Source organism: Salmo trutta, chromosome 15 (genome assembly GCF_901001165.1).
Source record: "Salmo trutta chromosome 15, fSalTru1.1, whole genome shotgun sequence".
NCBI classification, from domain to species: domain Eukaryota; kingdom Metazoa; phylum Chordata; class Actinopteri; order Salmoniformes; family Salmonidae; genus Salmo; species Salmo trutta.
This window is the reverse complement of record NC_042971.1, coordinates 41,684,818-41,699,960: the sequence shown is the minus strand read 5'-3', so window position 1 is coordinate 41,699,960 and position 15,143 is coordinate 41,684,818. Positions and strand designations below refer to the sequence as shown.

The 15,143-nt window shown below is 43.1% G+C and overlaps 1 protein-coding gene across 1 annotated transcript in view; it reads left to right on the top strand.

The window, feature by feature from the left end:
- Window positions 1–6,281: 6,281 nt before the first annotated feature.
- ophn1 (oligophrenin 1) overlaps window positions 6,282–15,143 on the top strand; it is a 46,807-nt gene continuing 37,945 nt past the window's right edge. The window contains exon 1 of the mRNA XM_029691589.1: window positions 6,282–6,803. Within this exon, the coding sequence (XP_029547449.1) occupies window positions 6,650–6,803 (154 nt within the window). The 5' untranslated portion in view covers window positions 6,282–6,649. The remainder of the gene's footprint in view (window positions 6,804–15,143) is intronic.

Sequence of the window (15,143 nt, the reverse complement as noted above, 5' to 3'; positions counted from 1 at the left end):
ATGTAAACACTATTATTGCACACTGATGGCTCCAGAGCAGAAGGCAGACGCTTTACATTTTAGCAACCGATTCTGTTTTTTTGTTTGTTTATCTGCGTTGTTTGTAACTTATTTTTTTACTCTTTTTGTACATACCGAAAATAACTTCCAGACATCAGGACTGCGATTACTCACCACGGACCAGCAGAATCCTTTTTCTTCTTTCACAACTCTAATGAGCCCGAGGCGGAGGATATACGGCTCCCTCGGGAACAAGCCCCGACCCCAGTGATCTGCTTCAAGAGTAGGCGCAGAAAGAGAGGCCTGAGAGCCGGCTACCTTCTGAGAAGTCAGAGGCGATCGAATAAACCCCCACTTCCCTCAATTCTGCTAGCAAACATGCAATAGAATGGACGAGTTACTGGGAAGATTAAACTACCAACGGGACATTAAAAACTGTAACATCTTATCCTTCACGGAGTCGTGGCTGAACGACGACAATATCAACATACAGCTGGCTGGTTATACAATGTACCAGCAGGATAGAATAGAGGCATCTGGTAAGACAAGGGGAGGCGGTCTATGTATTTTTGTAAACAACAGCTGGTGCACGATATCTAAGGAGGTCTCAAGCAATTGCTCGCCTCTGGTAGAGTTTCTCATGATAAGCTGCAGACCACACTACCTACCGAGAGAGTTTTCATCTGTATTCTTTGTAGCTGTTTACATACCACCACAGTCAGAGGCTGGCACTAAGATAGCATTGAATGAGCTGTATTCCGCCATAAGCGCACCCAGAGGCGGCGCTCCTAGTAGTCAGGGACTTTAATGTAGGGAAACGCATATCAGTTTTACCAAATTTCTATCAGCATGTTAAATGTGCAACCAGCGGTAAAATAACTCTGGACCACCTATACTCCACACACAGAGATGCATACAAAGCTCTCCCTCGCCCTCCATTTGGCAAATCTGACCATAATTCCATCCTCCTGATTCCTGCTTACAAGCAAAAATGTAAGCAGGAAGCACCAGCATCTAGATCAATAAAACAGTGATCAGATGAAGCAGATGCTAAACTACAGGGCTGTTTTGCTGGCACAGACTGGAATATGTTGAGGGATTCCTGTCATTGGCTTCATCAATAAGTGCATCGATGACGTCGTCCCCACAGTGACCGTACGTACATACCCCAACCAGAAGCCATGGATTACAGGCAGAATTCACACGGAGCTAAAGGCTAGATCTGCCACTTTCAAGGAGTGGGACTCTTAACCCGGAAGCTTATAGGAAATCCCGCTATGCCCTCCGACGAACCATTAAACAGGCAAAGCGTCAATACAGGACTAAGATCGAGTCGTTCTACACCGGCTCTGACGCTCCTTGGATGTGGCAGGGCCTGCAAACTATTACAGACTACAAAGGGAAGCAGAGCCGAGAGCTGCCCAGTGACATGAGCCTACCGGATGAGCTAAACTACTTCTATGCTCGCTTTGAGGCAAATAACACTGAAACATGCATGAGAGCACCAGCTGTACCAGAAGACTGTGTGATCACGCTCTCCGCAGCCGATGTGAGTAAGACCTTTAAACAGGTCAACATTCACAAGGCCGCAGGGCCAGACGGATTACCAGGACATGTACTGCGAGCATGCGCTGACCAACTAGCAAGTGTCTTCACTGACATTTTCAACCTCTTCCTGTCCGAGTCTGTAATACCAACATTTTAAGCAGACCACCATAGTCCCTGTGCCCAAGAACACTAAGGTAACCTGCCTAAATGACTACCGACCCGTAGCAATCACGTCTGTAGCCATGAAGTGCTTTGAAAGTCTGGTCATGGTTCACATCAAAATCATCATCCCAGAAACCCTAGACCCACTCCAATTTGCATACCGCCCCAACAGATCCACAGATGAAGCCGTCTCTATTGCACTCAACACTGCCCTTTCCCACCTGGACAAAAGGAAAACCTACTGTATGTGAGATTGCTATTCATTGACTACCATGGTGCCCTCAAGGCTCATCAATAAGCTAAGGACCCTGGAACTAAACACCTCCCTCTACAACTGGATCCTGGACTTCCTGACGGGCCGCCTCCAGGTAGTAAGGGTAGGTAACGACACATCCGCCACGCTGATCCTCAACACTGGGACCACTCATGGGTGCATGCTCAGCCCCCTCCTGTATTCCCTGTTCACTCATGATTGCACGGCCAGGCACGACTCCAACACCATCATTAAATTTGCAGACAACACAACAGTGGTAGCCCTGATCACCAACAACAATGACACAGCCTATAGGGAGGAGGTCAGAGACCTGGCCATGTGGTGCCAGGTCAACAACCTCTCCCTCAATGTGATCAAGACAAAGGAGATGATTGTGGACTACAGGAAAAAGAGGACCGAACACGCCCCCATTCTCATCGACGGGGCTGCAGTGGAGCAGGTTGAGAGCTTCAAATTCCTTGGTGTCCACATCACCAACAAACTAACAGGGTCCAAGCACACCATGACAGTCGTGAAGCGGGCTCGACAAAACCTATTCTCCCTCAGGAGACTGAAAAGATTTGGCATGGTTCCTCAGATCCTCAAAAGGTTCTACAGCTGCACCATCGAGAGCATCCTGACTAGTTGCATCACTGCCTGGTATGGCAACTACTTGGCCTCCGACCGCAAGGCACTACAGAGGGTAGTGCGAATGGCCCAGTACATCACTGGGGCCAAGCTTCCTACCATCCAGGACCTCTATACCAGGCGGTGTCAGAGGAAGGCCCTAAAAATTGTCAAATACTCCGGCCACCCGAGTCAAAGACTGTTCTCTCTGCTACCACATGGCAAGCAGTACCGGAGCACCAAGTCTAAGTCCAAGAGGCTTTTAAACAGCTTCTACCCCCAAGCCATAAGACTCCTGAACATCTAGTCAAATGACTCCCCCCCCTCCACACCACTGCCACTCTCTGTTGTTATCTATGCATAGTCACTTTAATAACTCTACCTACATGTACATACTACCTCAACTAACCGGTGCCCCCGCACATTAACTCTGTACCGGCACCCCCCCTGTATATATTGTTATTTTTTTACTGCTGCTCTTTAATTACTTGTTACTTTTATCTCTTATTCTTATCCGTATTTTTTGAAACTGCACTGTTGGTTAGGGGCTCGTAAGTTAGCATTTCACTGTAAGGTTGTATTTGGCACATGTGACTAATACAATTTGATTTGATTTGATTTGAGAGTGAGTCCATGCAACTCATTATGTGACTTGTTAAGGAAATGTTTACTCCTGAACTTATTATGCTTGCCATAACAAAGGGGTTGGATACATATTGACTCAAGACATTTCAGCTTTTCCTTTTTAATTCATGAAGTCTGTTGTACCAACACGTCGAACTTGCTAATACAGAAAGACTGAGAGAAGCAATGTATTATTGTTATGTGATTGCTGTATATAAAAGTACCATGTACGTAAAATGTATATGTAAAATGTATGTATATGTAGCAGAAAAGTTGTAAAACCGAGTCCTCCGAAGGTGGTGGATGGGTAAAAAAAGACTGAGAGAAACTCCCGGCGCATAGGCATGGGCTTATTTGGCTTAATCTACCAACCAATCTTCTCCCACAACAACTTCCCCCTAACCCTACCTGTACGCTAGCACACCACAAGCACAAATACTTTACTTAGTATGGTCACTCCCACTAAGGCCACCTTGGAATCGTTGATGTACCAGGCTTACAGTATATGTGCTGTTCACAATAGAGATTCTGAAAAAACACGCCACTTTGATACAGCTACAATTTTTCATAGCAGGTTAGGAGAATTAGGTTAAGATTACGAAAAGGGTTAGGCTTAGTGAAAATGCTCTCCTAACCTCCTCTCCTATGAAAAGTTACTTGTATCGAAGTTATGTGTTTTTAGGGAGTCCTGTGTGCAATAGCCTGTGGACAAGGTTAGTGGTAAATATCACCTTCTCATTTGGTTATGCATCATTAATAACCAAAGTTACAGGCTGGAGTTACAGGCTGGAGAGAAAAAAAGCTGACAAACTAGACAAAGTAGACAAATGTTTATGTTTTAGAATTACTAAGATGTTTTGAGAATTTCTAAGATTAGCACTTATTCAAAAGGAATACATTACGGTTAGGATGCAATACTAGTATAAACGGTGACTGATGCAAATAATCACTGAGCTATATAATTGAGCAATAAGGCCTGAGGAGGTGTGGTTTTTTGGCCAATATACCAAGGATAAGGGCTGTTCTTATGCACAAAGCAATGCTGAGTTCCTGGATACAGCCCTTAGCCATGGTATATTATTGGAAATATACCACAAACCCCCAAAGGTGCCTTATTGCTATTATAAACTGTTTACCAACATAATTAGAACTGTAAACAAGTAATTTTGCATAATACCCATGGTATTGTTTGATATTATACCTTGGCTTTCAGCTAATCAGCATCCAGGACCCAAACTACCCAGTTTATTATAAGGGGATTCGATTAATCTGGCTCCGGGTACCAAATTAACTTTCACTAGGCGTGTTTTGCACCAAGTGAAAGTTGATAGTATTCTTTTTGGAACCGGGCTGCGTCCCAGGCATGAGCCAGGTGCCCCGTTCAAAGCCCATGGTGAAGTCGGCTCAAAAAAAGTGACGTAATTAAACACATGGAGTAATGAGTAAGATTCTGTGTTTTCACATGCAAAAGTGATTGCTTTTGATAAGGAGTATTTCTGTCTGTAATAAAGTCATTTTGTTGGGAAAAACTCATTCTGATTGGCTGGGCCTGACTCCCCAGTGGGTGGGCCTGTCTGCATATGCCCTCCTAGGCCCACCCATGGCTGCATCCCTGCCCAGTCATGTGAAATCCATAGAATAGGGCTAATGAATTCATTTCAATTGACTGATTTCCTTATATGAACTGTAACCATAACTTGGCTCCCGAGTGGCGCAGCGGTGTAAGTCACTGCATCTCAGTGCAAGAGGCGTCACTACAGTCCCTGGTTTGATTCCAGGCTGTATCACATCCGGCTGTCCCATAGGGCGGCAAGCAATTGGCCCTGTGTCATCCGGATTTGGCCGGGGTAGGCCGTCATTGTAAATAACAATTTGTTCATAACTGACTTGCCTAGCTAAAAAAAAGTTAAATAAACAAATAAATAAAAATAATCTTACAAATTGTTGCATGTTGCATTTATATTTTTGTTCAGTACATTTAGAAAATTCAAACATATATTTTATGGAAAAGATATGTTGTATGTTTCTGGATGATGCCATGCTGCCTTGTTGACAACATGACCAAGCAGCACAGATTACTGTTCGATTTGAAAAGGGTACTCCTCCCTCACCGCTTTTGCCTTTTCAAATCCCGGGCCATAGACCGGTGTCTAGTGGCTCAGCATAATCAAATCTGCCCAATATCAAATCAAATTTTATTTGGTTGCGTACATATATTTTGCAAATGTTATCGTGAGTGTAGCGAACTGCTTATGTTCCTAGCTCCAACAATGCAGTAATACCTAACAATATTATACACGCAAATCCCAAAAATGAAAATAAAGGAATTTAGAAATGTAGAAAATTTTGAACGAGCAATGTCAGAGTCTGGAATATAAATATATATGTATATGCTGGTGGGTATAGACATTTTTATAGAAAATGTGTTTACAGCAGCAGTTAATAATAATGCTGCGTTCATAGCCAATTGGTAATTACTAGTTGTGAACTCGCAAATACCAGTTGTAAGCATTTACTTGCTTTGAACTTGTTGAGAAATGCTGATTGGCTAATGACTAACAAGCTTCGTCAACGATACACTAAAGGTACAGCTACCATGCTTTTAGACAAATGAAATGTTCAAAATCTATATTAATAGATTGCGTTTTATAAATAATGTTTTGTTGTTGGATTTAACTGTGGAAAATGCTGTTATAGAGGTAATATCCTTATTAGGGGAGGTCAGCATGTGGGAGAAGTTGGAGCTCAGGGATGATAGAGGAGTTTCCCACTAGTTACTAATTACCAGTTGGATTTTTCCCAGTTGTATATTTTTACCATTTATGAACACAGCATATTAGCAAATTATGGAACATTTGACTATGCCGTTGCACTGTTCAAGAGTGGTTCAGAGAACAAAAAAAGTATATTCTCTTGCCTTGTCAAGTTGACACGAAGTAAACACAAATGAATAGACAAAGGCAGTCAAATATCACAATGTATTAACACATCTCCAATTTTATATCATCAAAATCGTGCATATGGAAAATATTTTTGTGTAGCTGTCCCTTTAAGAATTCTACTATGGGTGTGAAAGGAGGATGTGCTTGGCCAACCCGCTTTTCGCAAGTCACTATTTTAACCCCCGCAAAAAGGAAAAAGTATCCCAAGGAAAAAACATTTATGAGATGTAAAAAACGGGACCCAGATATACTCGAAGATACTTTATAACAAAAATCACCTAACATTGTTTACTTGATGAATGAATGCTTCAAGAATCTCTCATCAAGAATTACTGCGTTTCACGGGTCCGGTTCGACTACATTCATTTTTGGAGGAGCGGGCTAACCAAATCTCAACCTGGAAAATTGATCAATGTTCTGCAATATGTTGTTTTAATCCGAAGACTTCTCATTCCAACATCTAGGCTGCTGCACAGCATTCTACAAATAAGTAATGGGGCATCCTCCGCTTGAGTTCAGCGACTGCTATGGGGATAGTCCGGATTTTAGAGAAAGACTAAAATGCTATGAATTAGAATTGGAAAGAACAAGCAAATTTCTCAAAGATGTAATCAAAGATGGCAACAGTGTAATCAATGCAATCAAGGGTAAGCTTCTCTCTTTCTACCCTTTTTAATGTATTACTTTATAGGCTGTTTGTGGCTCACGAGACAGCCTACCCACTGTTTGTAGGAGAGGAACCTCATTGTTGGGCAATTGTTTCCAAAAACAAAGCCTGCCTGATGCTTTCACTTGACCACTAGATAATCTGATTAGATATGGTGAAGCAGAGCCTGACAGATGGAAAGAATCTACTCTAGCCAATTTGAAAGATGCACACTGTGCAGTGGTGTGAAAAGGGGAGAGGGCTGGCCCTCTCCAAATTAAACCCATCTGACCCCTTGCATCTGTTGTCCTGATGGATTCCTGTAAAAATACATGTGTGAATGCACTTCAACCGCAAGTTCATCATTTGATTAGCAGCTGAATTACGAGAACACAATTTCAACCAATTTATCAGCCTAACATTTAACTTTTCTTGATGAGAAATGAGTGGATGGCAGTGGGCTGTGACAGCAAACTATTCTTTATGTAACCGACTTAAGATGTCAAAAACATGACCTGATAGACAACTTAAAGCTACATTGTAAATGAACTCTGAACCCTGCTATGACTCATTCCATGCTGACTTGTGCATGTTTGCCTTTTATTTAACTAGGCATGTCAGATAAGAACAAATTCTTATTTTCAATGACGGCCTAGGAACAGTGGGTTAACTGCCTTGTTCAGGGGCAGAATGACAGATTTTTACCTTGTCAGCTCGGGCATCTTGCAACCTTTCGGTTAGTAGTCCAATGCTCTAACCACTAGGCTACCTGCCGCCCCACATGTGACTCATGCACCTTGTTTACTATGCTTCATTAAAGTCAGTCCAAATCCACAGAACACTGATGGTGGATAGCCTATGGAGTCAAGATCAGGAATCATTTAGAGGCCTTATGTAGGTAGGCATAAATGTTTCAATCATAGAAAAATATGATTTGATGTTTGCAGCACAGTCTATAACCACACCCAAACCACGTGCTAAACAAGCATAAGTAAGCAATGGAAGCCCTTAGTGATTCCTTATTATACACAAGATGAACTTGTAGCATACGTTATAACCATGTTTTTGTCAGTGTTGTCGTGCTCTGCGTTTATTATCCATGCCATGGTCCTGTCTCTTTTCCTTCCTGTTTTCTCTCCACCAAAACCACTGCCATGTGATATTCTACTCTACATAAAAAGCGAGAATGCTGCCTTTGCAGGTCTCAAGGAAGCAAAAATGTACAACTCATCAACCAAATAATGTATGCTGACCAGTGTGTTTGCCCTTGTGTTTACAAAAACTTGGTTGATGCCTTTTGCACTGTTGGAGTTGATCTTACTTAAGCTATTGAAGGCTAACTTCAGTATTTCACCGAAGTACCACTGTGCCAATCCCAAACGTCAGCTCTTGGACATTCTCCATGAGTACCACTGTCTCTTGGTATAGGACCAAATGACTGGAACAGTATTTGCATTGTTTGACCCACCAAGATTCCATTCCGTAGCCAAATCACCAATGTCAAGCTTTTTATCTTGAAAACAGAAACTGCCATTGTAAAGAGAGATGAAGTGCTGAGTAGGGGATATGTCACTTATTCAGTCTTGGTGATAACTGGGGGATCACTTGAAGAGTGTTCATTGTCGAGGTACAAGGGATTGGTCTGAAATAAGAGTTCCCCTCCCATGATATACTGATTTATCATAAGTCATAGGCCTAACAACACCCATCTGGGGGTGCAAACAAGTCCACAGTGAGTCCCCTAGGATTTCTTTAGCAGCGGTGGTAAAGTTAGTGTGGGGGGGGAGGCGTGTGGTAGTGGGCGTGGCCAATGGCATACTCTCCGACCATACATTTTAGAGACCCTCTTGGCTGCTGAGACATAATGTTGCTGTTTTAAAGCTGCAATTTTACACATTTTGCCATGGGGCAGAGACTTTTTTTGTTTTTTATTGTTAAAGCTAATTTCCTGCAATTCCACAAATTTTGCAATGGCTTGTGCCGTGTTCTTATGTTTGAGTGACTAAAACATTATAGCAAAGTCAGTGGGGGCTCCAATAAATTGCTCCATTATATTTTCTTTATACTTTATATCTGGTTTTAGTCATTGAAGTTTACACTGAGTGTTTTACCATCCCGAAAATATTTATCATATTTTTTTGAAGTGGAGTTAATGATATATGTAGGTACTGTGTGTGGCGTTTGCTAGCGCTAGTCTGCTGTACCTGAGTAAAAACAGTATTTTTCATCCTATAGCTTGTTCTCCAGCTTCTTTTTATATAGTGAGCCAATATGTTTTCAGCACTTTTGTTTACCTGACTGATCAAAACGTGTTTTCTCATGCTTTCTTGTATCTCTGCAGCAGACACATACTGAGCAATATGTTTGGAACGTCAAATCACAGTATAGGATCGCAATATACACTGCTCAAAAAAATAAAGGGAACACTTAAACAACCCATCCTAGATCTGAATGAAAGAAATAATCTTCTTAAATACTTTTTTCTTTACATAGTTGAATGTGCTGACAACAAAATCACACAAAAATAATCAATGGAAATCCAATTTATCAACCCATGGAGGTCTGGATTTGGAGTCACACTCAAAATTAAAGTGGAAAACCACACTACAGGCTGATCCAACTTTGATGTAATGTCCTTAAAACAAGTCAAAATGAGGCTCAGTAGTGTGTGTGGCCTCCACGTGCCTGTATGACCTCCCTACAATGCCTGGGCATGCTCCTGATGAGGTGGCGGATGGTCTCCTGAGGGATCTCCTCCCAGACCTGGACTAAAGCATCCGCCAACTCCTGGACAGTCTGTGGTGCAACGTGGCGTTGGTGGATGGAGCGAGACATGATGTCCCAGATGTACTCAATTGGATTCAGGTCTGGGGAACGGGTGGGCCAGTCCATAGCATCAATGCCTTCCTCTTGCAGGAACTGCTGACACACTCCAGCCACATGAGGTCTAGCATTGTCTTGCATTAGGAGGAACCCAGGGCCAACCGCACCAGCATATGGTCTCACAAGGGGTCTGAGGATCTCATCTCGGTACCTAATGGCAGTCAGGCTACCTCTGGCGAGCACATGGAGGGCTGTGCGGCCCCCCAAAGAAATGCCACCCCACACCATGACTGACCCACCGCCAAACCGGTCATGCTGGAGGATGTTGCAGGCAGCAGAACGTTCTCCACGGCGTCTCCAGACTCTGTCACATCTGTCACATGTGCTCAGTGTGAACCTGCTTCATCTGTGAAGAGCACAGGGCGCCAGTGGCGAATTTGCCAATCTTGGTGTTCTCTGGCAAATGCCAAACGTCCTGCACGGTGTTGGGCTGTAAGCACAACCCCCACCTGTGGACGTCGGGCCCTCATACCACCCTCATGGAGTCTGTTTCTGGCCGTTTGAGCAGACACATGCACATTTGTGGCCTGCTGGAGGTCATTTTGCAGGGCTCTGGCAGTGCTCCTCCTGCTCCTCCTTGCAAAAAGGCGGAGGTAGCGGTCCTGCTGCTGGGTTGTTGCCTTCCTACGGCCTCCTCCACGTCTCCTGATGTACTGGTCTGTCTCCTGGTAGCGCCTCCATGCTCTGGACACTACACTGACAGACACAGCAAATCTTCTTGCCACAGCTCACATTGATGTGCCATCCTGGATGAGCTGCACTACCTGAGCCACGTGTGTGGGTTGTAGACTCCGTCTCATGCTACCACTAGAGTGAAAGCACCGCCAGCATTCAAAAGTGACCAAAACATCAGCCAGGAAGCATAAGAACTGAGAAGTGGTCTGTGGTCACCACCTGCCGAACCACTCCTTTATTGGGGGTGTCTTGCTAATTGCCTATAATTTCCACCTGTTGTCTATTCCATTTGCACAACAGCATGTGAAATTTATTGTCAATCAGTGTTGCTTCCTAAGTGGACAGTTTGATTTCACAGATGTGTGATTGACTTGGAGTTACATTGTGTTGTTTAAGTGTTCCCTTTATTTTTTTGAGCAGTATATATTGTACCTGCACGTAAGTATTGTGATAATGTCGTATCGTGAGGTCCCTGGCAATTCCCAGCCCTACTGCTCTTTCGATGACAGACTGACCAGGTGAATCCAGCTGAAAGCTATGATCCATTATTGATGTCACCTCTTATATCCAGTTCAATCAGTGTCGATGAAGGGGAGGAGACGGGTTAAAGAAGGATTTTAAGCCTTGAGACATGGATTGTGTATGTGTGCCATTCAGAGGGTGAATGGCAAGACAAAATATTTCCAGGGTATGGTAGTAGGTGGCAGGTGCACTGGTTTTAGTGTGTCAAGAACTGCAACGCTGCTGGGTTTTTCATGCTCAACAGTTTCCTGTGTGTATCAAGAATGGTCCACCACCCAAAGGACATCCAGCCAACTTGACACAACTGTGGGAAGCATTAGTCTACATGGGCCAGTATCCCTGTGGAATGCTTTCGATGCATAGTAGAGTCCATGCGCTGCTGAATTGAGCCTGTTCTGAGGGCAAAAGAGGGTGCAACTCCATATTAGTAAGGTGTACTTAATGTTTTATACACTCAGTGTTGTGTAAAACTCAGGAGGTGGACTTTATAAAAAATGAAAAACCCTAATTATAGCTTTTCCTTTGACTGAAAGGATGGGTTATTATTTCAAGTTTTTCTTGTCACATGCGCAAGTACAGTGAAATGCCATTCTTGCTAACTCAATCTAACAATGTAATAATCAATAACAATGTAATAATCAATAACAATGTAATAATCAATAACAATGTAATAATCAATAACAATGTAATAATCAATAACATTGTAATAATCAATAACATTGTAATAATCAATAACAATGTAATACAAGAAAAACATGAGAAATATGAAGAACACAAGTGTACGCATACTTTAGTATATACAGGGTCAGTTCCAATTCCATATTTACAATGTGCAGGGATACTGGAGTGATAGGGGTAGATATGTATAGGGTTGACTAGGCAACAGGATATGCACAGAGTAGCAGCAGCTTGTATGTGAGTGGGTGTGTGTAGAGTCTGTATAAATGTATGTGCATATTATGTGTGAGTAAGCAGAGGATGGAGTGAGTGTGTAGGGCCCTGTGAGTGTGCATAGAGACAGTGCAAAAACAAAAGGTCAATAAAGATACAAGGTTAACTCAGTCCGTGTCGTTATTCAGTCACCCAAGTCAGACTGTTCTCTCTGCTACTGCACGGCAAGCGGTACCGGAGCGTAAAGTCTAGGACCAAAAGGCTCCTTAATAGCTTCTACCTCCAAGCCAAAAGACTGCTGGACAACTAAACTAATCATGGCCCTCATGGTACCCCCTGTATATAGCCTCATTATTGTTATGTAAATGTATTGTTACTTTTTGATTTAGATATATATATTTTTTTACTTTAGTTTATTTAGTAAATACATCTGTATTCGGCGCGTGTGACAAATACAATTTGTTTTATTTTGTTGGCTATTTATCGGTCTTATTCCTTGGGATAGAAGCTGTTCAAGAGCCTGTTGGTGTCAGACTTGATGCACCAGTACGCTTGCCGTGTGGAAGCAGAGAGAATAGACTCCAACCACCCAAGCCATAGACTAACGATTTTCCGGGCTTTCTTTCCATACCACCTGATATAGGTGTCCTGGATGGCAGGGAGCTGTCCACATCACCCTCTGTAGTGCTATGCGATCGAGGGCAGTGCTGTTGCCATACTAGGCAGTGATGCAGCCAGTCAAGATGCTCTATGGTAACAGCTGTAGGACTTTGAGGGCCCATTCCAAACTATTTCAACCTCCTGAGGGGGAAGAGGCCCTGTCACACTTTCTTCAGGACCGTGCACGTGTAGAGTGTGTGTTTGGACCATTTTAAGTCTTTAGTGATTTGGACTCAGAGGAACTTGAAGATCTCAACCTGCTCCACTGCAGCCCTGTGTAACAGTATTGCTTCTGTCCCTCTCCTCTCCCCAACCTGGGCTTGAACCAGGGACCCTCTGCACACATCAACAGTCACCGTTGAAGGACTGTTACCTATTGCTCCACAAAGCCCCGGTCCTTGCAGAGCAGGGGAAACCACTACTTCAAGGACTCTGAGCGAGTGACTTCACCGATTCAAATGTTTCTAGCGCGCACCGCTAACTAGCCAGCTATTTCATACCGGTTTCACTAGTCTGTCTATCTTGGGCCTCCTCATTGGCACACCTCTGAGGTGAAAGGAATTTGACACGCCTCTTCTGATGTAATTTAAGAAAATGTATTTGGCAGCAGAGCAGGAGTCGGCAATTAAGCAGTGTAGCAACGTTCCTAATTCTGGGTCCAGCGGAGTAGGCTGAACCTAGAGCTGAGTTTGCCCACAGCTCTTGTAGTGTTTTACCTTGTTGATCTATGCCCCAACCTGAAGAACCATTCTAGCCATTAGCATGTCCATGTCTTATTTATCTGTATATTATACAATGGGTGGGTCTAATCTTGAAGGCTGATTGGGTAACAGCATTCCAGCTGGTGTCTATTCCACAAGTTACCACCGGCTAAATCTATGACATTAAAATGTCTATTTACTCTGTTTAATCTGACTGCGTGATCCACTGTCTCACCAGCCCAGCCAAGCAATTTCTAAACTTGCTCTCCACTATAAAAAGCATCTAGACATTATCTCACATTTCTTTTAGACTAACATTTGTTTTCAACAGCGGATATTTGTATAAACCTTGCAAATGTCGGAGAGACGGAGGGCAACATTGTTTCAGTATTCAAATTCGATCTCTAGCGGTTCCATAGTAATAAACGTGTTGGGACGAGACGCACGCAGGCAACGTTAAGTGCAGCTAGTTTGCAGTCTTTCCAGCTTTATTTTGAAGTGATTGTGTTAGCTGTGTTGTTGGCTAGCTCCTTTGAACAACGAGTGTCCTCACGAGTGAGCAATTTTTCTATGCCAGGCAAAATCGCGCCTAATTTCGATCATTGTTATGGATGTATCCAAATAAATGTTACTAGAAATCAGCTTATGCAAATGCAGCTACTTTGCTGTTATTCTGGCTGCACTTTTGATGTGGCTGTAAGTTAGCCGTAGTTCGTTGGCTGGCTGGCTGGCTAGCTGGCTGGCTGGCTGGCTGGCTAGCTAGCTAGCTAGCAAGCAAGCAAGGGATAAGAACGTTGCCAGCCAATATTGCAATGGAACATTGAGAACAAAGACTGAACGGCTGAGTCCTGAACGACTGGGAACGACTATCCTGTGGAAGGATGAAATAGTATGAATAATCAAAACGTTTTTAATGAAAGTATGTAAAGCATTATTTGAATATGTTGGTAAACCGTTGTATAAATGTTATAATGCCCTTGATGCCTGTGTTGAGAATATATTGGCATGGTTTGCCAGCCTTCGATTTCTTCTTGGGCCTAACATCCATGCCAATATATCCTCCAAACACCAGTTTCTCTGACATTCTCACTTAATTCATTGGTTTGATAGTTATTGTTTCACCAAATGTGATTCCTCCATCACTGGGTGTGGTGAAACCTTCGCCGAATGAATGATCTGATGTTGGACTTATTCCATAATTTGAAATCTTACAGTAATGACTGTCTTCAATCATTAGAGCACTTGACAGATGACTAACATTTTTTTATTTGTTTTATTTCACCTTTATTTAACCAGGTAGGCCAGTTGAGGACAAGTTATAATTTACAACTGCGACCAGGCCAAGATAAAGCAAAGCAGTGCGACACAACCAACAACACAGAGCTACACATGGAATTAACAAACGTACAGTCAACAACACTAGAAAAATCTATGTACAGTGTGTGCAAATGTAGAATATTAGGGAGGTGAGGCAATAAATAGGCCATAGAGACGAAATAATAACAATTTAGCATTAAAACTGGAGTGATAGATGTGCAAGTAGACATACTGGGGTGCAAAAGCGCAAGAAGATAAATAACAATATGGGGATGAGGTAGTTGGGTGTGCTATTTACAGATTGGCTGTGTACAGGTACAGTGATTGGTAAGCTGTTCTGACAGCTGATGCTTAAAGTTAGAGGGAGAGATATGACTCCAGCTTCAGAGATTTTTGCAATTCGTTCCAGTCATTGGCAGCTGAGAACTGGAAGGAAAGGCAGCCAAACAAGGTGTTGGCTTTGGGGATGACCAGTGAAATGTACCTGCTGGAGCATGTGCTATGGTGGGCGTTGCTATGGTGACCAGTGAGCTGAGATAAGGCGGGGCTTTACCTAGCAAAGACGTATAGATGACCTGGATCCAGTGGGTTTGGCGACAAATATGAAGCGACGGCCAGCCAACGAGAGCATACAGGTCGCAGTGGTGGGTAGTATATGGGGCTTTGGTGACAAAACTGATGGCACTGTGATG